Source organism: Bison bison, unplaced genomic scaffold (genome assembly GCF_000754665.1).
Source record: "Bison bison bison isolate TAMUID 2011002044 unplaced genomic scaffold, Bison_UMD1.0 scf7180017864456, whole genome shotgun sequence".
In the NCBI taxonomy this organism is placed as follows: Eukaryota; Metazoa; Chordata; class Mammalia; order Artiodactyla; family Bovidae; genus Bison; species Bison bison.
Window position 1 is genome coordinate 11478051 of NW_011495018.1, and position 25941 is coordinate 11503991.

At 41.1% G+C, this 25941-nt stretch overlaps 1 protein-coding gene across 3 annotated transcripts in view; it reads left to right on the top strand.

The window, feature by feature from the left end:
- The first annotated feature begins 149 nt into the window (after positions 1–149).
- Positions 150–25941, top strand: part of MCMBP (minichromosome maintenance complex binding protein) — a 38775-nt gene continuing 12983 nt past the window's right edge. Inside the window, exons 1-10 of one of the 3 annotated variants that reach the window (XM_010859249.1) lie at positions 150–1898; positions 15416–15501; positions 16104–16244; positions 16364–16405; positions 19230–19331; positions 19775–19919; positions 22488–22639; positions 24045–24145; positions 25220–25392; positions 25739–25862. In XM_010859249.1, coding sequence (XP_010857551.1) covers positions 1811–1898; positions 15416–15501; positions 16104–16244; positions 16364–16405; positions 19230–19331; positions 19775–19919; positions 22488–22639; positions 24045–24145; positions 25220–25392; positions 25739–25862 — 1154 coding nt within the window. In that variant the 5' untranslated portion in view covers positions 150–1810. Of the gene's footprint in view, positions 1899–14393; positions 14413–15415; positions 15502–16103; positions 16245–16363; positions 16406–19229; positions 19332–19774; positions 19920–22487; positions 22640–24044; positions 24146–25219; positions 25399–25738; positions 25863–25941 lie in introns of those variants that run through there. The other 2 variants (XM_010859248.1, XM_010859250.1) reach the window with 2 other exon arrangements.

Sequence of the window (25941 nt, forward strand, 5' to 3'; positions counted from 1 at the left end):
CCCGGAGACTCCGGGCCGCGGCTGCCCGGGCCCGGGCCGCAGGTGCCTCCCACCTGCCCGATTCGCCACTCGCGAGCGGCCAAGGTTACGCCGCCAGGAGCCGGCGGCCGGCCGTGATTGACGGCCTCGCTTCCCCTTTCGTGGCCCCGCGGGCGGCCCCCGAGCCCCGCGTGCGGCCGGACTCTGAGGTTGGGGGTCCTCGAAGCTTTCGGGAGGACCCGCAGAGATGGGCTGTAGCGAAAAGCACTTTGCCTATGGGAAGCCCGCAGGACATTTCAAAACTTCCGGTGTGTGGGGGGAGTGCTGTCTTGCTTGCTCGCTCGCTGCAGAAGTTGGCTGTAACTCCCGTATTACACACATCTTCTATTTTCAAGATAAGATTTAGTGTGATAACTTAGATTTTTTCCGTTAGGACACCTTTAAAACCTGTCTCGTCTCCCCATCTCCTCTTGGGCCAGAGCTTGCAAGAAATGGTGAACGAACTCAGATGCGTTCCTGCATAGAAAGAGCTTAGCATGTGGCAGGCAAGCTCAGGAAATTGCACTTGCAGTCATGGTTAATGACACTTTTCGGGTAGGGTACAGTAAGGAAAATTTAGGTCTGGTTGCCGTTCACTAGGCATTTTGGCCCCACCCCGCATGTCTTTTGCACTTAGGAGTGGTGGAGGCAAACCCAACCAGGAATCAGTGTGTAAGATCAGAACACCTGACTTGTCAGGAGGTAACTTGAACTTGTAAAGTGGCCTTCCTCACTTAAGACCTTGTGGAATATTAGTGTGAACTCTTATTAAGAAGCTAAGTAGTCCCCAGCAGCCAAAACGGATGCCAGAAAATGCATTTCTTGCAGGAAAGGCTCACTCAGCAACTCTTGATTCGTTTTCCTTGTGATTTGAACTTGTTCAGTTTTCTGGTTTCCCAGGCTGAAACTAAAGGCAGCAAATTAGGAAAAGCCCTGGGTAGGCATCCAGATTGTAGTTAGTGAACACTGACAACCTATTAAAGGAGAAATTTCAAACTACGTATATAGTGTTTTAAAAAAATTTTTTTAATCCCTGTATATCCATCCAGGGCCCTTTTCAAAAAGGGGCGTATGTCTCTCTACTAAATCCTAGTAATTGGTGCTCATAATGAATACTAGAACCCATAATTGTTTTCCGAAATAATGGCCTTAAAATGTGGAGTGAAGATTAAATTGCACAGTAGGTTTAAGAGGGTGCAGACACAGAGACGTTTTTTAGGGAAAATCATTCAAAAGTAAGTAAGTTTCGGTGCTTAATTGATGTTTAGAAAATTTATGAGAAATATCCGTGTCCTAGTCTGGCTGGATAAATGAGATGGTTTTATATTTGGTATATATTTGAATCTGTTTGTGTCAGATTTTGTCTCCTGCTTGTAGGACCCTAAGAGGCAAACAACTCATTATAGTATAATAGGTGTAATTTGGATATAAAACTCTGGCTGTACAGTATTTTGTGAAGTTTGTGTATTGTTGGTGACCTGGACCTTGTTGATGTGTTTTTCCTCTAGAATGTCTTATTCTCATACAGGTTGTGTCTTGCAGAGAAGAAACTAATCCTGTCTTATAGTCATGATATTTTTGTAGAAGCTGCTTTGATGTATAATGCATATTTTTGCTATATTTTGCTATCACTGTGAATATATGGCATTGGATAGCTTTATAATAACAACATTACAGGTATGTTTGTGTGAGAAGTGAGGTGTTAAACTTGTAGACTCTTTGGTCTAATAGGAAATTGTTTTAAATCCATTTTTCCCCCAGAGAGAAAAATAATACTCATCTTTTGTGGTTTATGAGGCGTTTTGGCCCCGCCCCTGCCAACCTCTGGTGTCTCAGTGGTAAAGAATTCACCTGTGATGCAGGCGACCCTGGAGACGAAGGTTCGATCCTGGGATCAGGAAGATCCCTTGGAGAAGGAAATGGCAACCCCACTCCGGTATTCTTCCTGGCAAAATCCTGTGGACCAAGAAGGCTGGCGGTCTGCAGTCCATAGGGTCGCAAAAAGTCAGACACAACTGGGCAGGCACATTGCCCAGCTCTCAGACCTCATCACTGTATTCCCCCTCACACTGAACCTTCTTCCAGTTCTCTGATCCTAAACCATGCCACTCGGCTTTCTGCATAGGCTGTTCCGTTTGTCTGGTCACAACTTCCTCTCCCACTTCTGTTTTCCTGGCTAAATCTTACTCTTCTTTGGGAACCTGAGTTAGGTAACTTCTGCTGCATGTAATTATAGGATCCTATGAAGCCTGAAAATTAACTTGTAAAGCATGTTGTTGAAATCACTTGTTTCCTGGGTTCCTTGGCTATGTTTTAATCCTGGGGGTTTTAGGATGTGTATCTGTTTTATTTGCCTAGAATATACCTGTACATCGAAAATGCTCCATGAGGGATTTTCTGGTGGTCCAGTGGTTAAAGCTCCGCAGTTGCAATGTCCAGGGCACAGGTTCAATCCCTGGTTAGGGGACCAAGATCCCACATGCTCCTCAGCCAAAAACTAAAATAAGATTTTTTTAAAAAGAGTGCTCTGTGAATGTTTGTTGAGCAGAGGCAGTGAAAAGACTGATTAATCAGTCAGAAATGGTGTAAACTGGGGTGGTTACTGTCACCACAAACTTAACTAAAGACAGTCTTGGTGGACATTATATTGGTTCAGAGAATATGATCATACCAGGTATGAGTTACTTTCACATGCAAATCCTAATTCTTTTTTCTTGGTTCAAATAAGAAACTTGGAAATTGTGTTAGTGACCACAATCACAACTATATGAATCATAATTCATCTTTGTGAACCAGTGCGTATTTTGAATTTGTATCTGCCATATTACGATTGTTTGTATGTAAATTTTTCCCTGTAAGCTTTCATAAAATGCTTTTTCTGTTTCTATTCCAGTTTCTAAAAGATTTTATATGTAGAACATTGAGGTCCATAGACTTAAGATTTAGAAATACTTTATTGAGCTGTGTGTGTGTGTGTGTGTTAATTGCTCAGTCGTGTCCAACTCTGCGACTTCATGGACTGTAGCCCACCAGGCTCCTCTGTTCATGGGATTCTGGAGTGGGTTGCTGTTTCCTTCTCCAGGGCAACTTCCCAACCCAGGGATCAAACCCCAGTCTCCTGCATTGCAGGCGCATTCTTTACCGTCTGAGCCACCGGGGAAGCTCATATTGAGCTTGAGTATGTGCATAATGCTGATGGCTTGGTCCCCGCAGTGATTGTTCATTAGTAACCTGTAACAACTTGCTTCCCTTAAACAGAAGCAGGCGTTGTAAATGAGAGAGAGAAAAAAAAAAAGTTTTGTATACTTTTTTCTTTCAATCTGTTTTTTATTTAAAAAAAATTTTTTTTTCACTTGAATTAATAACTGCTTTAATTTCAGAATAAGTAGGAATGCTTATCAACATAGATTTCTTTATGTTCAGATTGTTGGTTGGGTCAAGATCGTTAGTTTCAGTTATATTCAAGGCACTTTGGTCATATCTAACAGAACGAGAATTAGACTAGCTCTTAGAAGAAAAAGGTCACTGATGTGTGGAGGAGAGAAGGGAGTAGTATCTTATCACTAGCATTTTAGAGAATTTAAAGCAATAGTAAAATCATCTAAAAGTCTGTGTGATGTTTTGTTGTCACCGTGATTCATTCCTTTTTGTCTGTACCCACCTTGGACCTTCCTGCCACCTGGCCCTTGTTCAGTCGCTCAGTCGTGTCCAACTCTGCAGCCCCATGGACTGCAGCACGCCAGGCTTCCCTGTCCATCACCAACTCCCGAACCTTACTCAAACTCATGTCCATTAGTCATTGATGCCATCCAGCCATCTCATCCTCTATCATCCCCTTCTCCTCCCACCTTCAGTCTTTCCCAGCATCAGGGTCTTTTCAAATGAGTCAGTTCTTCACATCAGGTGGGCAAAGTATTGGAGTTTCAGCTTCAGCATCAGTCCTTCCAATGAATATTCAGGCCCCTGTTAGGCCATTGAAAAAAAAGTAATTTATTTTAAGGCTGTAGAACCCAAAGGCAGGGCAAGTGGTTTGATAACCCAGGAGACTACTGAGTGAAATTGGAAAGCTAGCAGAAATCCAACGAAGCAGCACATCTCAGTTTTCTCCCCTAGGCTATGTTCATTTCTGCGCACAAACTTTACCTTTCTCTAGTCCAGGGCTCCCAGTTTCGCTTGTCAGTTCCAACCTGCTTGACCTAGCATCTTTATTTTTTCAAAAAATATTTTTTTGGCTATGCCTGCTCTCAGTTGCAGCATGTAGGACCTTCAGTATTTGTTTCGGCATGCAAGTCTTCAGCTGAGGCATGTGGGATCTAGTTCCCTGACCAGGGTTCAAACCTGGGCACCCTGTATGGGGAGGGCAGAGTCTTAGCAGATGAACCACCAGAGAAGTTCCAGCATCTTTATCTTAATCCCAGATTTTAGGGTTAGAGGATCTGATTGGCCCAGCATGGAGTCAGTGGTTCACTCAGGGGCCAGTCAGCCACTGCCAGGGCAGTGTTACGTAATGGATGGTCATAACTATTGAGGCCCACACCTCCCCACTGGGGGAAGTTCTCAGGGAGGAATGGATTGGCGAGCCATGGCAAAAGGTATGTATATATACACACATGGAAGGAAATGGCAGCCCACTCCAGTGTTCTTGGCTGGAGAATCCCAGGGATGGCGGGGCCTGGTGGGCTGCCGTCTGTGGGGTCGCATAGAGTCGGACACCACTGAAGTGACTTAGCAGCAGCAGCAGCAGCAGACACACACACACACATGCATACGTATAGATACATACATGTGTATGTATATGAATTTTTAAATTATTGAATAATAACTTGCATATGGTTAAAAAAACAGTGTTACAGTATAAAATGAGTAAGCGTGTGCTGCTTTTCTCCCACTGAGGGTCCCACTTCTTTAACTGTTTCTGATTATAGTTCTTTTTTTTTTTTTGCATTGAGATATAACATAAAATTCACCGTTTAAAAATGTACAGTTCAGTGGTTTTCAGTTTATTCATTGTGAACGTGCAGCCATCAGCACATTGTTACTGTTACCCCAGAAAGAAGCCTGTATGTGTTAGAAGTCGCTCCCGATTGCCCCATCCACCATCCTCTTAAAACCACTCAAGGACTTCTGTCCATGGTTTACCCAGTCTGGACATTTCATATAAATGGGATCATGCAACTTCTGGCCTCTTGTGTCTGGTTTCTTTAACTTGGCATAATGTCGTCAAGGTTCATCCGTGTTGTAGCATGTGTCAGTACTACATTCCTTTCCGCGATTGAGAACAGTGCTCCATAGCGTGAATATGCCATGTGTGGTTTATCCATTTCTCCATAGGTGGACACTTGGCTATTGTGATTAGTGCTGCTGTGAATACACATGGTTTTTGTGTGAATACATGTTTTCAGTTCTCTTGGGTATATGCCTCTGCGTGTGATTGCTGGGCCATGTGGTAATTTCATGTTAGAACTTTCCCCAAAGTATTGGCACCATTTTATGCTTCCACCAGCAAAGTATGAGGGTTCCAGTTTCTCCAGTCCACTTCAGCGTCTTAATAATAGCCATCCTAATGGGGGTGAAGTGATATCTCATTATGATTTCAGTTTGCGTTACTGTAATGTAATAGTATATTGTATCTGTTCACATGCATATAGACCTTTTGTATATCTCATTTGGAGAAACAACTTTTCAAATTCTTTGCAGATTTTTATTTTTTGACCACACCATGCAGCTTTTCCCAAATCTTAGTTCCCTGACCAGGGATTGAACCCATGCCCTTGGCAGTGAAAGCCCAGAATCCTAACCACTGCACCTCCAGGGAATTCCCTTTTGCAGATTTTTAAATTGGGGTTTTGCCTGTATTGTTGCATTATAAGGGTTCTTTATATATTCTGTATATTAGACCCTTATCAGATATATGTTTTAGAAATATTTTCACCTGTTGTATAAATTGCCTTTTCGCTTTCTTGATAACATCTTCTGATGTAGATTTTTCATTTTGATGATGTCCAATTTCTTTTTCCTTTAGTTGCTTATGCTTTTGGTACCATATTTAAGAAACCATTGTCTGATGCAAGGTCACAAAGATATATATCTGTGTTCTTTCTTAGAATTTTGTAGGTTTAGCTCCTTACATTTAGGTCTTGGATCCATTTTGAAGTAATTTTTGTGGATGATGGTATGAGGTCGGGATTCAAATTCCTTCTTTTGCATGTGCGCATCTAGTTGTCACAGCACCTTGTGTATGTGTGTTTGAACATCTGCCCGTTTATTTTGAAGCATCTCATAAAGTACGCAGATGAAAAGGAGCGTAGGGCAAGGTCTGGTAGGGTCGCTTGTGGGCAGCTTCTGTCTGCAGGGAACTTCGCTGTGCTGCCTTCTGAGCACGTGCTTGCCTCCACCATCCTGGAAGCTCCCCCAGCACTTTTTGTTAAAAAAGACTATTCTTTCCCCACTGATTCAGTTTGGCAGCTTTTTTTTTTTTAAACTGTGTGTGTGTCTGTGTATCAGTTGACCATTGATGTATAGCGTTATTTCTGAACTCTCAGTTCCATTCTGTTGCTCTGTATGCTTACCCTTCTGCCAGTACTGTGTTGTCTTGATTACTGCAACTTTGTAGCAAGTTTTAAAATGATGAAGCATGAGTCCTCCAACTTTGTCCTCATTCTTTTTTTTAAAGATTGTTTTGACTCTTCAGAATCCCTTGTATTTCCATATGAATTTAGAATCTGTCATTGCTGCAAAAAAGGCAGTTGGCATTATGGTGGGGATTGCATTGAATCTGTAGTGCATTTAGTTCTTTGGGTAATAGAGAATAGTAAAGATTTCAGATTCTAAAGCCAAACTGCTGCTTAGCTACAGGGCCATACCCAGGGCATTTAGCTCTAATCATTTTTTAATACTTTGTTTCTTTATACTATAGAATTATTTTCAGTAATAATCATGAAATTAAGCTATGTGCAGTGTTTAAGGTAATTACATATTTCAATCTAGACATTGCTTCTATCAACTTCTTCCTCAACCCTGCTTATTTTAGAATTTTTTTGTGGTGGTTGAGTTCTGTTATGACGACATTGTTTCATGTTGGTACAGGTACCACACTTTAGATTTGAATAATCTTGTATTAATTGTATAATTAATGAATTTTTCGTATTAAGAGTAACACGTTTCTATAGACAAAAAGCTAAACTATTTACTGAATAGTGTTTATACCTACTAAATCGTTTGAATTTTGGTCTTTTAGTTATAATTCAATATAATAATATTTTATATAAACAGTTTAATTATAAATGAATTTTGATAAAACTGAAACATCTACAAAAGACACAAACTAGAAATCTTTCCACTGATGTTACTGATATTTTATTGATTCATTCTTTACTATAAAACAAATAGCTGTTTAAGAAAATGTGCTATGCTTAATTGCCCAGTGATGTCTGACTCTTTGCGACCCCATGGACTGTAGCCCACCAGGCTCCTCTGTCCGTGGGGATTGTCCAAGCAAGAATACTGGAGTGGGTTGCCATGCCCTCCTCCAGGGGATCTTCCTGACCCAGGGATCGAACCCGGGTTTCCCACATTGCAGGCAGATTCTTTACGGTCTGGGCCACCAGGGTGGAGTGGGTATCCCTTCTGCAGGGTATCTTTGCAACCCAGGAATCAACCGGGGTCTCCTGCATTGCAGGTGGATTCTTTACCAGGTGAGCTACCAGGGAAGCAAGCCCTTAAGAAGGATATATTTCTATATTAAGATACGATTCAAATTCAGTAAAATGTTCACTTACGAGCAAAATTTGCACCAACTGCACCTCTCACTTCATACTGTTTCACTGCTTAAAATGTTAAACACAAAAAGTTGTTCAAGTTGTCCCATGGAAGATAGAATTGAAGTAATTCAAGTTCTCCTTCATCTTTACAGTCACTGGGTTATTGTTTGTTTATTTAAAATCTTTCGTACACCTGTAGGACTCTAGAGTACCATAGGGCTTGGGGGATGCTCACTGCTCTAACCAAGTTTGGACTATTCTGTATCACTTAGAGGGCTTCCCAGGTGGCTCAGTGGTACAGAATCCGTCTGCCAATGCAGGAGATGCAGGTTTAAGCCCTCAGTTGGGAAGGTCCCCTGGAGAAGGAAATGGCTACCCACTCCAGTATTCTTGTCTGGAAAATTTACACAGGCAGAGGAGCCTGGCAGGCTACAGTCCCTGGGGTTGCAAAGGGTCAGCCATGACTGGGCATGCACACACGTACCACTGAGAAATTTACTGTCCAGACAAATGCATGTGGCTGAGTCTGTTTTGGGAGCTAAGTATATAACAGAGGATGGGGTAGTTAGATAGCATCACCAACTCAGTGTACATGAATTTTGAGCAAATTCTGGGAGATAGTGAAGGACAGAGGAGCCCGTCCATGGGGTCACAAAATGTAACAGAGGTTCTTCAAATAAACTTCTGTGTCTAATGAGATATTTATTAAAGGGTAAATAGTAAAAATGTAGTAATTGCAGCCCTGTGGACTGTAGGCTCTCCAGGCTTCTCTGTCTGTGGAATTCTCCAGGCAAGAATACTGGAGTGGGCAGCCATTCCCTTCCCCAGGGGATCTTCCCGACCCAGGGATCGAATTTGGGTCTCCTGCGTTGTGGGCAGATTCTTTACCATCTGAGCCACTGGGGAAGTCTGTGTTAAAACTCAGCAGTAGTCAACAGTTGTTTAGGATTTATACCAGCAGAAGATTTTCAAAGGAAAAGTAGTTTATCACTGACATTGTTTAGAATGGTTAATTCATAGTGATGGTAGAAGTGGAATGGATTTTAGTTGGTTCTATTATTTTTAGATTCTCTGCAGCAAAGGTACCTCCTATTGCTAGTGCTTAGGCTAGACCACTCTTAGCACTTCTGTAGTGGGTCACTGCTTGGCCCCTCCCACTTCCTAACCTTGGGGGTGAACATGTCAATTAACCTTTCTTTACCTGGATTTTACCATCTGTAAAATGGGAATAATAAGATAATCCTTTTTTTTTTTTTTTGCCATGTCCTCCTCCAGAGGATCTTCCTGGCTCAGGGATTGAACCTGTGTCTCTGTGCCTCCTGCATTGGAAGGTGGGTTCTTTATCACTAGCGCCACCTGGGAAGCCCCTGTATGAAACTGCCAAACTGCGTTCCAGAGTTGCTGTACTGTTTTGAAAGAGCAGGTACCATTGGAGACATGTGAAAGGGCAGTACAGACAGGGAGAGAGTGACACAAACAGCTCTAGGTATAAATTCAACAGCTTGGATGCAATAGACCAGTTCTTTAAAAAATACACTATTTATTTCCGATTTCTGCTGTAATAATTACCACAAATTTAATTGCTTAAAACAACATAAATTTATTTTTTTATTGTAATATGGTTGGTTTACAGTGTTGTGTTAATTTCTGCTGTATAGGAAAATGATTCAGTTATATACATAATATATATATTTTTAATATTCTTTTCCATGATGATTTGTCACAGGATACTGTATCTTTTTGAACTGTAGGTTTGTCCCAGTATATGCCCAGGAGTGGGATTGCTGGTTTATGTGGCAACTCTAATTTTTAGTGTTTTTTTTTAAAAACCTCCTAACTGTTTTCCATAGTGGCTACACCAACTTAACATTCCCACCAACAGTCTAAGAGGGCTCCCTTTTCTCCACACCCTCTCCAGCGTTTGTTACACAAATGTATTCTCTTACAGTTCTGGAGGCCAGAAGTCTGATGTGGGTGTCACTGGGATAAAGTCAAGTTGTCCATAGGTCTGCCCTCCTTTCTGCAGCCTCTAGGGGATACTCTTATCTCCTTGCCTTTTTTACTGCTTCTAGAGTTGGGCTGATTTCTTGTGTTGCGGCCCCTTCGGTCTTCAAAGTCAGCAACAGCAGGTCGGTTTCTTCCTACATCTTCAGTTCAGTTCAGTTCAGTCGCTCAGTCGTGTCTGACTCTTTGCAACCCCATGAATCGCAGCATACCAGGCCTTCCTGTCCATCTCAAACTCCTGGAGTTCACCCAAACTCATGTCCGTCGAGTCGGTGATGCCATCCAGCCATCTCATCCTCTGTCGTTCCCTTCTCCTCCTGCCCGCAGTCCCTCCCAGCATCAGGGTCTTTTGCATAAGGTGGCCAAAGTATTGGAGTTTCAGCTCCAGCATCAGTCCTTCCAATGAACACCCGGGACTAGTCTCCTTTAGGATGGACTGATTGGATCTCCCTGCAGTCCAAGGGACTTACATCTTAGTTCTCCTCAAATCTATATATGCAGTATATAATCAAATTGAAATTTAAACATCAAAATATAATCTGATAGAAATTTCAGCAGTCGTTTTCAAGTGTTCCTCAGAATTACTTAGAAATGTTGAGAATCTAGAATAATCAAGACAAACTTGAAAGCAAAGATGAAGAACATCACTACCTAATTTTAAGACTCGCTATCAGTCTATAGTGATTAAGACAATATGGTATTGGCATAAGGATAGACAACTCTTACCAGTTTAACAGAATACAGTAACAGAAACAGGAGTTGAGTTTGACAGTAGTACCACAGCAAAAAAATCTCATCTGTTGCTGCTGAGGGCCAGCGAGAAGACTTTCCCCACTTACAGCATCTATTTCTCATCAGTGATGGACTTGGACCCATGCAAGTTTGCTAATTCTATAGGAGGAAAGATTGACAGTGTATGAGTGAAGTTCCTCGTCTTTGACCATGGTTTTGTGGCATGTTTTCTCATTGGTAATTGTGTGACAGTTAATTGTTACTCTGTTTGCCAAAGCAGTTTACCGCTAGAAAGTCTTTTAAATAAGGCTGGAACAAATAGATACTTTCTGGAAAAAAATGAGCCTTGATGTCTATGTCACACTAGAAACAAAAACATTAATTTGGTATATGATGTGTATTGAAAAGATTGACCAGATGAAGTATTGAGGCAGAGCATTGGACCTCTCATAGGCTGTTGGTGAGAGTGTAAAAGTGTGTCTGTCTTTTGTTCCTCAGTTCCTCTGACCACTTAAACTAGGGCAAGAGAGTGCAGGGGTGCCCACGTTCAGATGGCGGGGAATTCGTGAGAAAGATGATAGTGATATATATGTGCTCAGCAGGATTCTCGGTTGCCCGTGGCCCAGGTCGATTCTGCTTAAACTGAGGAAGATGAACACATTGTTTGAGGTAACAGTTCCTGAGTGGGCTAACGTCTGGCTCAACTACAGCCAAATACTTCAGAAATCAGGCTCTCTACTCCACTTTCCCCTGGGATGGCTTCGTTTTCAGACAGACCTCTGTCATTGTGGCCACAGGCAGCTCTGGGATTTGTTGGACCCAGCTGCTGAGCCTTATACCCGGGGTTGTCCTTGACTGAGGCCCCCCAACCTGATCATTAGAACTTCTGTGAGGCCTCCGTCAGGTCCGCCCCGGGGCTGAGAGTGAGGGTGCTGTGGTTCCTCTTCAGAAGAGGCACTGTTGCTAGAAAAAGGGGAAATGGGTGCTAGTCTTGCGAAACAGCTTATTTTTCTCAGTGTTTTGTCTATTTAATGTTTATTTCTCTGACTCTAGTAGCTGTGTCCCAGGCGCTTGCTAGAGCCTGGGAATGTAAAGGTGAATTGTTGATGAACAGAGAGTGGATCTGTAGCCTGGCATTGAAAACTCTGTGATCTGTTTGGTCTCATCTTCCTTTTGTTCGTTAGCTTTGTTCTTTTCCAGCCACTTTGTGCTCGCGTATTTGAATTTCTGGTATGTCCGTCCTTGTCTTTGGCTTACTATTACTGTTCCCTCCTCTAGAATGCCCTGTGTCTGCAATATGCCCACCCCTCATACCTCAACATGGTTCCATTCTGCCTCTCTTCCCAGGCCTGGCTCAAACACCACCTCTTTCAGAAGCCCTCTCTGAGATATTTTGACCTTCATTATTTTCTCCTATTTGCTTTTGCCTGTTTTTCTGCTCATAGCTTATCTTAGCTGTCATGTGCTTGCATGCACCTCCAGGAGATCTTCCCAACCTAGGGATCAAACCCACGTCTCCTGCATTGGCAGGAGGATTCTTTACCACTGAGCCACCTGGGAAGCCCTGTCTTAGCTCTGCTGCTTGCTGCTAAGTCACTACAGTCGTGTCTGACTCTGTGCGACCCCATAGACGGCAGCCCACCAGGCTCCCCCGTGCCTGGGATTCTCCAGGCAAGAACACGGGAGTGGGTCGCCATTTCCTTCTCCAATGCATGAAAGTGAAAAGTGAAAGTGAAGTCACTAAGTTCCTTCAATTCTAAGGATCCTGATAGCACCTGGCAGAGTGCTGGGCATAAAGTAGGCTTAATACATAATGGGTAGTTACTGTACTTCTGAGAATTTTGGAATTCTCTACTGCAGTCCTTAAATTGTTCAGCAATACCAGATGTTTTGTTTAACGTTTCATAACATGTAAGGTACTTCGAAGTAACTTGCTGCTTCCTAGTCACTCTTTGATGTAGCTTCATTGCCTCTGATGTGGTATATTCAACCTTCTTACACAGATGCAGTCAGAATAGTGGTGTTGGCGGTCATGTCTGCTTGTAGCAAACATCCATTTTGACTAGAACCAGAAATACCCAGTCTAGTCTCCCCACCTCCCATCCCCATTCAGTGATCCTTTATTGGCATGCATTTAGTCGACCACTGCTTCTCAAATTTCAGTGTGCATCAGAATCCCTAGAGGGTATTTTAAAGTATGAATTGCTAGGCCTCACCTCCAGAGTTTCTCATTCAGTAGTTCTGGGATGGGCTGAAGAACTGCCTTGCTAACAACTGCTCAGGTGGTGCTAGTGCTGCTGGTCTGGGAAGCCACACTTTGAGGACCAGTTTACTAGTAGTAGATTTAACCCTTGGGGGCATTGCTGTAGCTCAGTTGGTAAAGAATCCATCTACAGTGCAAGAGACCTGGATTGAGAAGATGCCCTGGAGAAGGAAATAGCAACCCACTCTAGTATTCTTGTCTGGGAAATCCCATGGATAGAGGAGCCTGGTGGCCTACAGTCCATGGGGTTGCAAAGCGGTGGACGTGATGACTGACATACACACACAGTGATTTAACCCTCATTGCAATCAGAATCACTGAGGGCGCTTTCACCTCCACGAGTGCTTTTTAATAACTGTCTTTTGCTCAGTTAAGTGAAAGCATTCGGAATCTCTGCTACAGCAGGTGTTAGCAGGATCTTATGAGTGTTTCTAACAGAACCAGCTGCATAACAAATAAAGACAAAATCCCTTTACATCACATTTCCATATCACTTGTGTGATGTATATGGTACCCATGCATTGTTGGAAGTATTGACCAGCAGTGGGTCAGTTCAGTTCAGTCGCTCAGTCATGTCCGACTCTTTGCGACCCCATGAATTGCAGCATGCCAGGCCTCCCTGTCCATCACCAACTCCTGGAGTTCACCCAGACTCACGTCCATCGAGTCAGTGATGCCATCCAGCCATCTCATCCTCTGTTGTCCCCTTCTCCTCCTGCCCCCAATCCCTCCCAGCATCAGGGTCTTTTCCAATAAGTCAGCTCTTTGCATGAGGTGGCCAAAGTATTGGAGTTTCAGCTTCAGCATCATTCCTTCCAAAGAACACCCAGGATTGATCTCCTTTAGAATGGACTGGTTGGATCTCCTTGCAGTCCAAGAGACTCTCAAGAGTCTTCTCCAACACCATAGTTCAAAAGCATCAATTCTTCAGTCCTCAGCTTTCTTCACAGTCCAACTCTCACATCCATACATGACCACTGGAAAAACCATAACCTTGACCAAATGGACCTTTGTTGGCAAAGGTCTGGTTCAGATCAGATCAGATCAGTTGCTCAGTCTTGTCCGACTCTTTGCGACCCCATGAATCGCAGCACCCCAGGCCTCCCTGTCCATCACCAACTCCCGGAGTTCACTCAGGTAGTTCTAATTCATGAAAACATGCGTATATATATATTCCTGGGGTTTTGTTTTTGTTTTTTTTTTGATGATTCACTTTTTAGTCTTGGCCAGTTCCCATAATTTTTTAAAAGCTGGTTTCTTATCTTTAATATGACATTAAAAACACCTTTCTCTTATTTTGCAATCATCATTGCAAGAGGTGTGCTAAATCTTGGGAGCAGGGCAAGTTTCATGAAAATTACTTGTTTGGTCCTGAGGTATCTCCTGTAGATTGCTTACTAGAGGAGAGAGGGGGAAAGTGACTACTGTGGAGAACTTGGCTGTCACTTTTACTGGGTGGTGAAAATTAACATGCACGAAGAGAAGATGAACATCTCCTGTCTCAGCGAAGCACGTACAGCCGTTCAAGGACACCGCACGCTTATGTAGCACTCTGACTGGGAACGTGTAACTGCACTCTACGCATAAGGAGACATCAGACAGACCCAGGGAGGAACATTCTGTTTTTTATAATGGGTTTGTATTCTTCATTATCAGTGTCATAAAAGATAAAGATTGAGGAACTGTTCCAGAATAAAAAAAGATTAAAAGGAAAAAAAAAGATAGCAGAAAGCAGCATGTGATCCTAAACTGGATCTGTACTGAAGTGGAAAAAGTACAATAAACAATAGTGTCAGGTCAGGAGACAAGTTGGAATATGCGTGGTAGACTTGATAAAAAAAAGTTTGGTATTGATTTCAAACTTCCTGAGATTGATAGCAAGTACCGTGGTTATGTAAGATAATCTCCTTATTCTTAGGAAACACACTGTACTATTTAAGTGAAAGTCGCTCAGTCGTATCCGACTCTTTGCAGCCCCTTGGACTATACAGTCCATGGAATTCTCCAGGCCAGAATACTGGAGAGTTGGGTACCCTTTCCCTTCTCCAGGGGATCTTCGCAACTCAGGGATCAAACCCAGGTCTCCTGCATTGCAGACAAATTCTTTACCAGCTGAGCCACCAGGGAAGCCCAAGTACTATTTAAAGATAAAAATAAATGATGTGTATGTAATGTAAGGTCAAGTGAGAAAAATGTGGGAGAGAGAGAGAGAGCAAGCAAATAATAAAGTAAATGGGGGTGAGGGTACAGGTGTTCTTTGTAATTTTCATTGTGACTTTTTGGAAGTTTGAAATTATTCCCAAATAAAAAATTTAAAAAAACAGTAGAAGAAGAACATGTTCTCTTTTCATTTCAGGGTAATTGTAAAAGTGTTTTAAATCTGTATTAAAATGTTTTCAAGCAGCAGAGTGCCTTTCAGGCGATGGTTCCTGTGCTGCTGTGTCTGGGGGCCTCATCTCTCACTGTGGAAGAGCTCTCGGGAGACTGTTAGCACCTGAGAGCCCACAGGGGCTCGGCCTCACCCCGACTGTAATATCCAGCCCCCTACCCGGCAGCTTCTGGTGTCTTGCGCAGCGCTTCCAATAAGGCACCCTAAACTAATGTACCTTCAGCTTTGAAAAGTATATTTTTCTTTCAGCTCAAAATGGAGTTAATCCTGACTGGGAGAAGAAAGTAATAGAATATTTTAAGGAAAAGCTGAAGGAGAATAATGCTCCTAAATGGGTAAGCTTATTAATGCTGTTTGCTGGAGGTGGGTGGGTGGGCGAGGGTTGGGCAGACTTCCAGTTTCTCGCAGTAGTGATCCACATATAACTTAAAAATATATAAATTAACATGTACCGCCCTCTGCCTTAAGTGCATATGTATTAGAAGATTTTGTTCTCTTGCAATTTAAATTCAAGCAAATAAGTGCTTCTGTACTGGCACCTGTAGGTGGCAGTAACTGACCGTGAAAAAAAGGGTAATTGTGCGAGCTTCGATGATTTTTTATTACCTTCATTTTAAAGAATTACTTGTACGAGTTTTAAGAGATGAGCTCAACAAAGCCAATACCTTTCTGCTAAGTGGATAGTGTTCTGAAGGAAAAGCATCCTTTGACATTATAATCAAATGTCATCATACGAACTGAATTTGCAAGAACGCGGAAAGGACTTATGTTCAGCATTTGTGTTGTTGAGCGTTGAAATCATTTGGCTCCCTGATAGGGCCTGATTTTGTATGTGGGGTGGGTAGGTGGGGACGGTGGTTTGTCTGGATATATATGTGTATGTGCTTAACGTCTTATACACAGACTATTTTGACTTGATTGTTTGTTTTCCTTTAAGGTACCATCACTGAATGAAGTTCCTCTTCATTATTTGAAACCTAACAGTTTTGTGAAGTTTCGTTGCATGGTTCAGGATATGTTTGACCCTGAATTTTACATGGGAGTGTATGAAACTGTTAACCGAAACACAAAAGCACGTGTATGTATTGCCTTTTTCGTTAAACTTAGTGTTCACAATTAGTAGGATTAGCTTTGTCTATGGCAGTTTTGATTCTGATAATGTTGATATAATACTGTTATTTTTTGTTTTGTTCATAGGTTCTTCATTTTGGAAAATATAGAGATGTAGCAGAGTGTGGGGTATGTATACTTAAAATATATAAAAAACTTTTTTTTTTCCAACAAAAATCATTTATTATAAAACCATAGAAAATTTCCTTAGAAGATTGAGCTTGCAGTCACTCAAAAGGGACAGAATTAAGAACAGGTGCCCCCGTCCCTACCCTCATCGGCACCTTTCATGGTGCTCACAGAACTGGGTGGAGCCTCAGCCTCCAGACCTCCAGGTCAGCATTCGCACAAGCCGTGCGTTCCCTGTCCTCTGGATTAGGGGGCCGGGGTTGGCCCCGCCTTAACCCGAGCACCTCCAGGTCCGCGTAGAATTTAGCAGCTGTCTGGTCCGAGCTCTGGCTTGATTTTGGCGGATCCGAAGCTGGAAACACATTGCTACGATGAGGAACTTGGTCACATACTGGTAAAGGGGTGATCCGATGATGAAGACCAGGACTCTGCATCCTGGGACTGCGCTGACCACGAAAGAGACCCTGAACCACCCGTAGAAGGCCGCCAGCATCTCGCTGTCCTGGCCAAACAACACGTGTAACATCCACAGCTCGACATAAACAACCTCTAGGATGTGATAGGCGCCTCTAACCCCTCTCAGCTTTTGGGCGCTACGAAGCGCCAGGTGCCGGAGGGACGCGGGGAGGAACATGGGGCTTATAAAAAACTTTTTAATGAGCATTTTTTCCTGGGCAGGGAATATTATTTTCCTTTGGTGGATCATAAATTTACTTATCTTGTATATAAGTTCTAAGAAGTCATGTGAAATGTTTTGTTTATTTGCCTTTTACTTGAGTTTCTCTGATACGATTTTTTTTTGATCTTCTAAAAATGTCTTAGAAGGTGGAATATTGTAAATGACAAGTTACTTCCTTTCTTTTCCTAATGTCTACATACTTGCTTTTAAAAATTACCTAAGTTCTTTTAAAATGAAAAGTAGAAGAAAAATGAAAGAATATTACTTTAAAGGCTTTGCATGCGCTTAATTTTTTTATACCTTTTTTTTTTTTCTTTTGGCCATGCTGCACAGCATGTGGGATCTTAGTTCCCTGACCAGGGAGCAAATCCACACCTAACCCCTGAACTGCCAGGGAAGCCCCTACATGTGCTTAATTAAATTTGATTAAATCCTGCCCTCTTTTCCTGGGAAGAAAAAAGTAAATTTAAGCCTTCTTTGATAAAAGGAAGTAATAGAAAACTCTCCTACATATCAATAATGGGAAAGGGAAGAAGAAAGAAGACAAAATCCTGAAATAAATATTCTAGCTCAGCAGGCTGATCTGTATGGAAGAATGGCCCTAATTAGGAAAGTTTCTGTAGAGAAAGAAATATAACTTCCTACACTTACTTAGAGTAATGGACTCGTGAAAGATGAATTCGTTTAATCTTTTGATGACCTCCAGGTCTCCCAGTGTCTTTTTTCTTTTAAGGGTGTTTCCATGACATAGTAATACATTGTTGTGCTGAGTCTAATGAATCAGCTTTATAAATGTTTCCTGCATTCCTGTTTATGGAGCCCTAAGTTATATTAGGCTGATAAATTAATACAGAAGTTTTCTTCTAGGACACAATAATGCAGTGTCTCTCTAACTCAGTAATCTCAACATCTAGAAATGGGAAAATAAAATAGATGAGGGTGTCCATCTGTAATATTCCCAAAGGCAAAGAGCTTGTGCTGTGTTTCTGAAGAGTCATAAGTAAGAACACCATACCAGGAAAAGGGGACTTTGGCCCTGGAAAGAAAGAAAGAAAAGCCACTTTGCTTACACATACCATCTCAGATTCAGTTGATGTCTCTGGAATTCTTTCTTTCTTTTCTGTTTTTCTCTTACAAGATAGAATATAGATTTTGTTTACTTGTAAGGGAATTTTTTTTGTACTATAAAAGTAATATGAAGAAAAAAAAAAAAGTAATATGAACAATTATATAAAGTTTAAAAATAAAATAAAATTTTTAAAAAAATAAAATAATTAAATGCACACATAAAAAAAAGTAATATGAGTATCTTGAAATAATTTCTTTTTAATATTACATCTTGGGTCCTCTACCTATCTATACTTAAGACTTTCTAAGTAGATTTGAAACAGAGAATATGCCTTTTGTAATGAACAATACCTGATTTTTAAATCTCATCTCAGAGCAACCTCATAAGAAGTATATCATTAAATTCCTATTTGATAGGCTAATGTTGATAGCATTCCTGTGAGAGAGACAGTGGGATTACCATGAGTGTTGTCTTTGAAAAAAATTTAACAAAATAGTGTGTTTAGGGATTTAATTTTGTAACCTAGGGTATAGTGTATTTTGGATTTGAAGGAAGGTGCAGTATTAATTGGGCTTCCCTGGTGGCTTAGACAGTAAAGAATCCACTTGCAGTGCAGGAGACCTGCATTCGATCCTTAGGTTGGGAAGATCCCCTGGAGGAGAGCATGGCAACCCACTCCAGTATTCTTGCCTGGAGAATTCCCATGGACAGAGGAGCCCGGCAGGCTACGGTCCATGGGGTCGCAGAGTCGGACACACTGAGCAAGAGGTGGTGCTGTGTTGCTGAAGAGTCGTAAGAGCACCGTACCAGGAAAAGGGGACTTTGGCCCTGGAAGGAAAGAAAGAAAGAAACAAAACCCACCGTGCTTATACATACTGTCTCAGGCTGTACACGCTGTATTGATGATTGCGTCTGAAGTGATTTTAGTCAGTTTTCATTTCAAAAATGATAGTTTAGATTTAGTAGTCGCTTGTTAATTAACTCAGTATGAAGTATTTACTGTGATTTTATAAACAACCTGAAAACACAGTTGCTAATTTTTTAAAGTTTTTTAATAAATTTTGTGAACATCACAGCCTCAGCAAGAAGTTGATTTAAACTCTCCACGAACTACTACTTTGGAGAGACAGACATTCTATTGTGTTCCAGTGCCTGGAGAATCTGTGTGGGTAAAAGAAATATCCTTTATCTGAACCTTCTCATGTGTTGAATGCTTCCTGATAATTTTCTTAATTGAAGAAACCACAATTCATATTGGTTTTTTTTTTTAAGCTTAGTCTTTGTACATCAATGAAGTTAGCTGGAAAAAATAATTTTTTTATCCTTGTTTCTTTTTTTTTTTTTTTAATATATTGAGGTGTAGTTGGTTTACAATAGTGTATTAATTTCAGGTACAACATAATGATTCAAAAATTTTGGTAGATTTTACTTCATATTAATTTGTTGTGCTATGCAGTATATCTTTGTAGCTTATTTTTTGTATACATCAGTCATCTTTTAAAAAAAAAATCTTTATTTTAACCAAGCTACCAAAGTAGTAGTCTTTTATTAGTCATAGAGGTAGCATAATTTTAGGATATTCCCCGGTTCATGGAAATCTTTCCTTAACCCTTCATTTAACGCCTATGTTAATGCCAACCAAGCTCGAGTCAGCCCTTCAACGTCTTACACCCCCAGCCGTCACAAGAGAAGCTATGAAGATGACGAAGATATGGATCTGCAGCCCAATAAACAGAAAGACCAGCATATGGGCGCCAGACAAGCAGGTAGCGTGTGCCATCCCGCGTTCTGGAGACTTCTGCTCTCTTGCAGTGGATTCATATTAAGAATTCATAGTTCTCTAAGCAGCTGTAGATTTAGGGGCTGGCAGTGATTGGACAGCTGTGCTTTCAGGTTTACCAGAATCATAGGCAGTTCTGAGAGTTGTAACAGTCTTGCTCTGGTCAGCCTGCGCTTCGTAACTGAGCGGTTAGGCGTCACTCGGAAGGGGCTGCTCTGCTGGCAGGTGTGAAGGGTCTCAAGTTGGGAAGCTAGGAAAGGGCTTTTGTGTTTCTTCATGTTTATTTTTCATCTCGGCCTTTAAGTAATATGAAAGCATAGTACTCTACTCTAAAAATGACTTATTTATATCTGAAAACATCCTTTCTTATTTTCTTTTTGGGATAATGATGCTCTAATTTAGTAAGACTAAGCACATTGGAGGAAAAACGTGAAGTTTTGGTACGCTGGATTACTTATTCCTAATGTTTAAAGCAAGTAACCCTTAGAATAGTCACAGTTCTGTTTGTTCTATTTAAAGTAGGTTTGTAGTAGTTTATGTATTAAAATATAATTAAAACACAAGTAATTCTGATTATACAAGGAAGCCAAAAGTTGAAATTTTCTAAGAGAATTTCAAAATTGGTATATATCATTATTGATTTGCCAATCACAGTTTTTATGAGCAGTGAATTCCTTCATATGGCAGGTAAATAAGTTTGTCTTTATTTCTCCTTTTATGTCCTGAAACTTCTTAAAGGCAGAGGAAGTAAAACAAATGAATTAATTTAATCTGAAGAGTGGGTTAAGAGAGCAAATATAGCAATCAATGGTAAACAAAGATTTATTACTGAGTTTCATTTAACCATATATTATTCTACTTTATAAGTTCATATTACTGTATTTCTTTAAGCTAAGGCATATTTTTAAAATTGGAATGTTTTACACCAAATATATGCAAATGTAATAGTATTCTTTCTTTTTCTCTACTCACCCCCAAATGTTTATTCAAATTAATGGTGCATCATAACAGTAACCTAAATACATATTAGAATCCAGGGCACATGGTAATTCTCTTTCTTGACATTTAAGCTGTTGATGCTTCTTTCTGTTTCTTGCCCCTTTGGTTTGCATGTCATACTTCGGGGCTTTTGCATACATCTGAGTGCATTAGTTGTGTAAAGTTTTACCTTGTTTGTGTCTTCCCTTGTGTTTCAAACAGTAAAGAATCTGCCTGTAATATGGGAGACCTGGGTTCAATGCCTGGGTTGGGAAGATCCCCTGGAGAAGGGAATGGCAACCCACTCCAGTATTATTGCCAGGAGAATTCCACAGACAGAGGAGCCTTGAGGGCTATAGTTCATGGTGTCATAAAGAGTCGGACACAACTGAGCGACTAACATTTAACCTTGTTTGTTGGTTTCTAGGCAATCTATCAGACTGTGTTGTGTTTATATATGTATATATTAAGCTGTTTTGGACATAAGTGTAGATCCACATGCACTTACCAAAAAAAAATAATACAGAGAGATCCCCATATATCCTTGATGCAGTTTCAAGTGGGTCAGCATCTTATATAATTATAACATCTTGCATAATTATAGTAGAATGTCATAACCAGGAAACGGATATTGATATGGTCCATAGACGTCACTCAGAATTCACATTTTTACATGCACTTGTTTTTGTGCATTAGTCTGTGCAGTTTGATCACATGTGTAGATTCATGTGACCACGACCACAGTCAGAATACAGAACAGTTCATTTCCTGGATCTCTTCTGTTGCCCTTTTAGAATCACATCTACCTCTCCTGCCTCTCTGCCTCCCCTCTGGCAATGACTAATTTGTTCTTCATCCCTAAATTTTGTCATTTATGAATGTTACATAAATGGAATGATACAGTATATAGACCTTATAGATTAGCTTTTGTCATTTGGCATAATTTCCTTTCTGTCCAAGTTATTGTTTATATCAGTAGTTTATTCTTTTGATTGCTGAGCAGTGTAGTGTGGTATGGCAAGCTATATTTTAATTCTAACTAGTTATCAGTCCTAAATTGTAACTACTTTAGGGGTACAGGCTATCTTTAAATGATCTTTGTAGCCCCAACAATTAGTCTAATTCCTGGTACATAGTGGAAGTTAGTAGTTGTTCAGTAAATAAGTTTATTGCTATGTGGTTTTATTCTGCTTAGTAAGTAGAAAGAACTATATTCTACCAAAGTGTTTTTATTGTCTGTAGACCCATATACTCATTGGGTCAAAGATGTTAAATAACCCTATTAAATATTAACTTTTAAAGTTACATCTAGGAGATTTGATAGTGGGGAGGGGCGGGAATCTGTTGCTGTTTTATTGTAGGGGAAGGTGATCACACTTCCAGATCTTTGTAATCTTTGTTCCCTTTATAGGTGGCTTCTAGTGTGTGTTACTTCCTTTAAAATGGGAACAACTTGAAGTTTGCAAGCTCAGAAATATATCATTTCAGTCAAATGCAAAAGGCTGTTTAGGAATGTTCTTTATTTTCTAGGAAGCCTTTAAAATGACGATGTGCAATGCTGTCCCTTTGAATTTAGGGAATGTTGGTGGTCTTCAGTGGTGTGGCGAGCCAAAACGTTTAGAAACTGAAGCTTCTTCTGGACAACAGCTGAGCTCCCTAAACCTCTCTTCTCCTTTTGATCTGAATTTTCCATTGCCAGGAGAGAAGGGTCCTGCATGTCTCGTGAAGGTAAGAAAGTCTTTGACGGGTCTGATGCTGACAAAGATGTGCTAAGTGTCTCAGAAATTAAAACAGAAAAGTCTTAGCATTTGTGTTAGCGAGTTTTCTCTTGCTGCTGTAACAAATTGCTACAAATTTAGGTGGCTTAAAATAACAAAATTTATCATCTTAGAGGCTTTAGGCCAGAAGTCCAATGTGAATCTCACTGGGGATAAAATGAAAGTGGCTGCAAGACTGGTTCCTCTCTGAAGACTCCAGGGGACAATCTCTCTTCTAGCCTTTTCCAGCTTCCAGAGGCTTGTGACCCCTTCCTCCATCTTCCAGGGCAGCAGTAATACAGCCCTCTGACCATTTTTTCATAGTCTTATCTCCCTCTGGCCATAGGTAGGACAGGTTCTCTAATTTTAAGGACATGAGTAATTATAGATCGAGCCCACTCATGCAGTCCAGAGTAATCTCCCCATCTTAAGGTCCTTTAATTTATATAAGTCCCTTTTACATGTAAGGTAACATATTCAAGGATTCCAGTGAGATGTGGATATGTGTATGGCGGGGAGGGGGCATTTTATCTACCACAGCATTGTCTTTATTTTTAAAAAAATGAATATTTCAAATAGAGGTGAAACAGAATTTAAATTGATATCTATATTCTTCCTGTATCATTTCTAAGTTACTAATTTCTGCTTTATTTTCACCATTCTTTCTTTTCTTATCAATTAGATTTAAAATAAGGTAGAAGAAAATCTGTTAACAGTTTGTTCCCCTATTTTGCTCATTCTGGTTTTTTAATCGTGAGCAGAGAACAAGTGATACAAGTTTCAGAAACGATCAGTGAGAATTTCCATTCTTAGTTGTTATGGTTTTAAGTTAAATGGCACTTCAGCTATGTAGCTAGCACAGGAACTAGAATTAGCCCATTTTTCCTTCTGTGCTTCTCTTAGGTCTCCCCAGTAAGCAGCTGTGACAGTTTCTAATGTCCATCTTGATAGACGGCTTTGGAGGTTTGGCTCTTTATTGTGAGAGGCCTCATGGCCATTTGAAGTCTGTGTCAGTCCTCCTAATACTGCATAGCTTGTGAATAAGTCCAAAGTTAATAATACTCAGTTTCCCCCATCTCTCAATGGAGTTAATAGATTTTGAGATAACTCATGTTTCTGGTTTTCATCCTTTGGGAAAAGCTTTTCTCTGAAGTAGTGGGAAAACAGACATTGGTCAGGAGTCCTGTGTTTTAGTTGGTATTTGCTAACCAGCAAAATGGCTTCAGGTAAGAGCCTTACCTCCCTTGGTCTCCATTTATCAAATAAAGGAGATGCTGTAAGGTTCATTTTGTGATTATTATTACTTCAAGGCTAATATCTTATGCTTTTTTGATGCCATTGAGTCCTAACTGTGATTTTGTGTGCCCTCTTGTTAGGTCTATGAAGACTGGGATTGTTTTAAAGTAAACGATGTTCTTGAGTTATATGGCATACTCTCTGTGGATCCTGTGCTAAGTATACTGAATAATGATGAAAGGTGAGTCTATTTTGAAATAATTTCAAACTTTGAGAAAAGTTGGAGGATGGTTATATAAAGAACTCCTTTTTCGCTTCATTCAGATTTACAGGTTGTTAACACTTCAGCTCCGTCTGTTTTGTCATTCATTTGTGCTTATTTTTATATACATACATTTTTATACATGTGTAGTTTTTGCAAACACTTGAGAGTAAGTTGTGTATTCATATCCTAAATACTTGCTGTGTCCATATTTCATATATAATCAGAGTATAGCTACACAGTTTGGGAATTTGCGTGAATACACAGTGCAGTAACCATAGGCCACGCCAAACTTCTCCAAGTGTCTCAGCGCTGTTCTTTCTGGCAGTCTTTTTCTCTGTCCAGGATCCATAGGATCGCTCTCTGCATTAACCTGCAGCAGTCTCCAGCTCTTAGTTGTCCTTCAAGGCCTTGATACTTCTCTTTTCTTTTTTTTTTTTCCCCCTGTCCTTCAATGTATTGACACTTTCCTTGACACTGAGAAAATTCATTTCTCATAGTACGGAGGCACCAAGGTTGAGACACCAGTATTTAGTGAGGGCCCATCTCCTGGCTTGTAGATGGCTGTTTTCTTGCTGTGTCCTTACATGGCAGAGCAGACTCGCTGCACTGAAGAGTACAGACCAGTTACTCTGTAGGATGTCTGTCCGTTTGGGTTTATCTGATGTGACAGATTAGGTCACATCAGATTAGATTGTGATCAGATTCCAGCTATGCATTTGGGGCAGAAAACTACAAAGTGATACATTCTTCTCAGTGCATCACTTCTGGAGGTGCAGTGTCCTCTTACTGGTGAAGTTCTTTTTGATCACTTTGTTATATTTGGTACACACGTGTACATACGTATACCTTTATCATAATGTGACATATGTAGGTAGCCTGAAATCTGTCATGTAACAGTTTACGAAGACGAGGAGCATTTTCTGTTCTCTCAGGAGAAGTGCAGGTGGAACTGTCCTCGGCTTGAGTTCCCATCTCATTTTCAGACAGGGATGTTACTTTTTTGTGTGTACAGCTGCCGCCTCTGAACCGAGCTCTGTCTTCTCTCGGCAGGGATGCCTCTTCGCTGCTGGACCCGATGGAGTGCACGGACATGGCTGAGGAACAGAGGGTGCACAGTCCTCCTGCCTCCTTAGTGCCAAGAATCCACGTGGTCCTGGCCCAGAAGCTGCAGCACATCAACCCCTTACTGCCTGCTTGCCTTAACAAAGAGGAGAGCAAGACCTGTAAGTGTAAGTGCTGACGCCTCGTGGCCCAGAGACTCACCCGGCGTGCGGGAGCTGCGTTTTGTGGAGCTGTCGGTCAGGTGCTCAGCTGTTAGGAAAAGTTCCTCCAGCGGTCACCATCACTTTGCCCGTTTTCCTGTGTGTTAATTCTCTTCATTAAAATGAGGCCCCTCCCAAAAGGTATACCCTTGTCTTGTTTTGACAGTTGGCATCACTCACGGGCCAGTGTTAGAAGTCCGTCCAGTTGTCTGCTGGTGTGCACTGCTTTGTTGCATAGTTACTTTTTAGCCAGAGGCACGCGAGGGCCTGGCGTGTCTGCTCAATCTGGTCGCCCTTCTCTCTCCAGTTGTTTCCGGTTTCATGTCCGAGTTGTCTCCAGTCAGAGCAGAACTGCTTGGCTTCCTCACTCATGCCCTTCTGGGAGACAGCTTGGCCGCTGAGTACCTTATATTACATCTCATCTCTACAGTGTAAGTGCTGTGTTCCTGGGAGTTGGGTATTTTGTTGAGAGGGACAAAGAAGGGGAAGGTTTCTGAGATAATTTGTTTT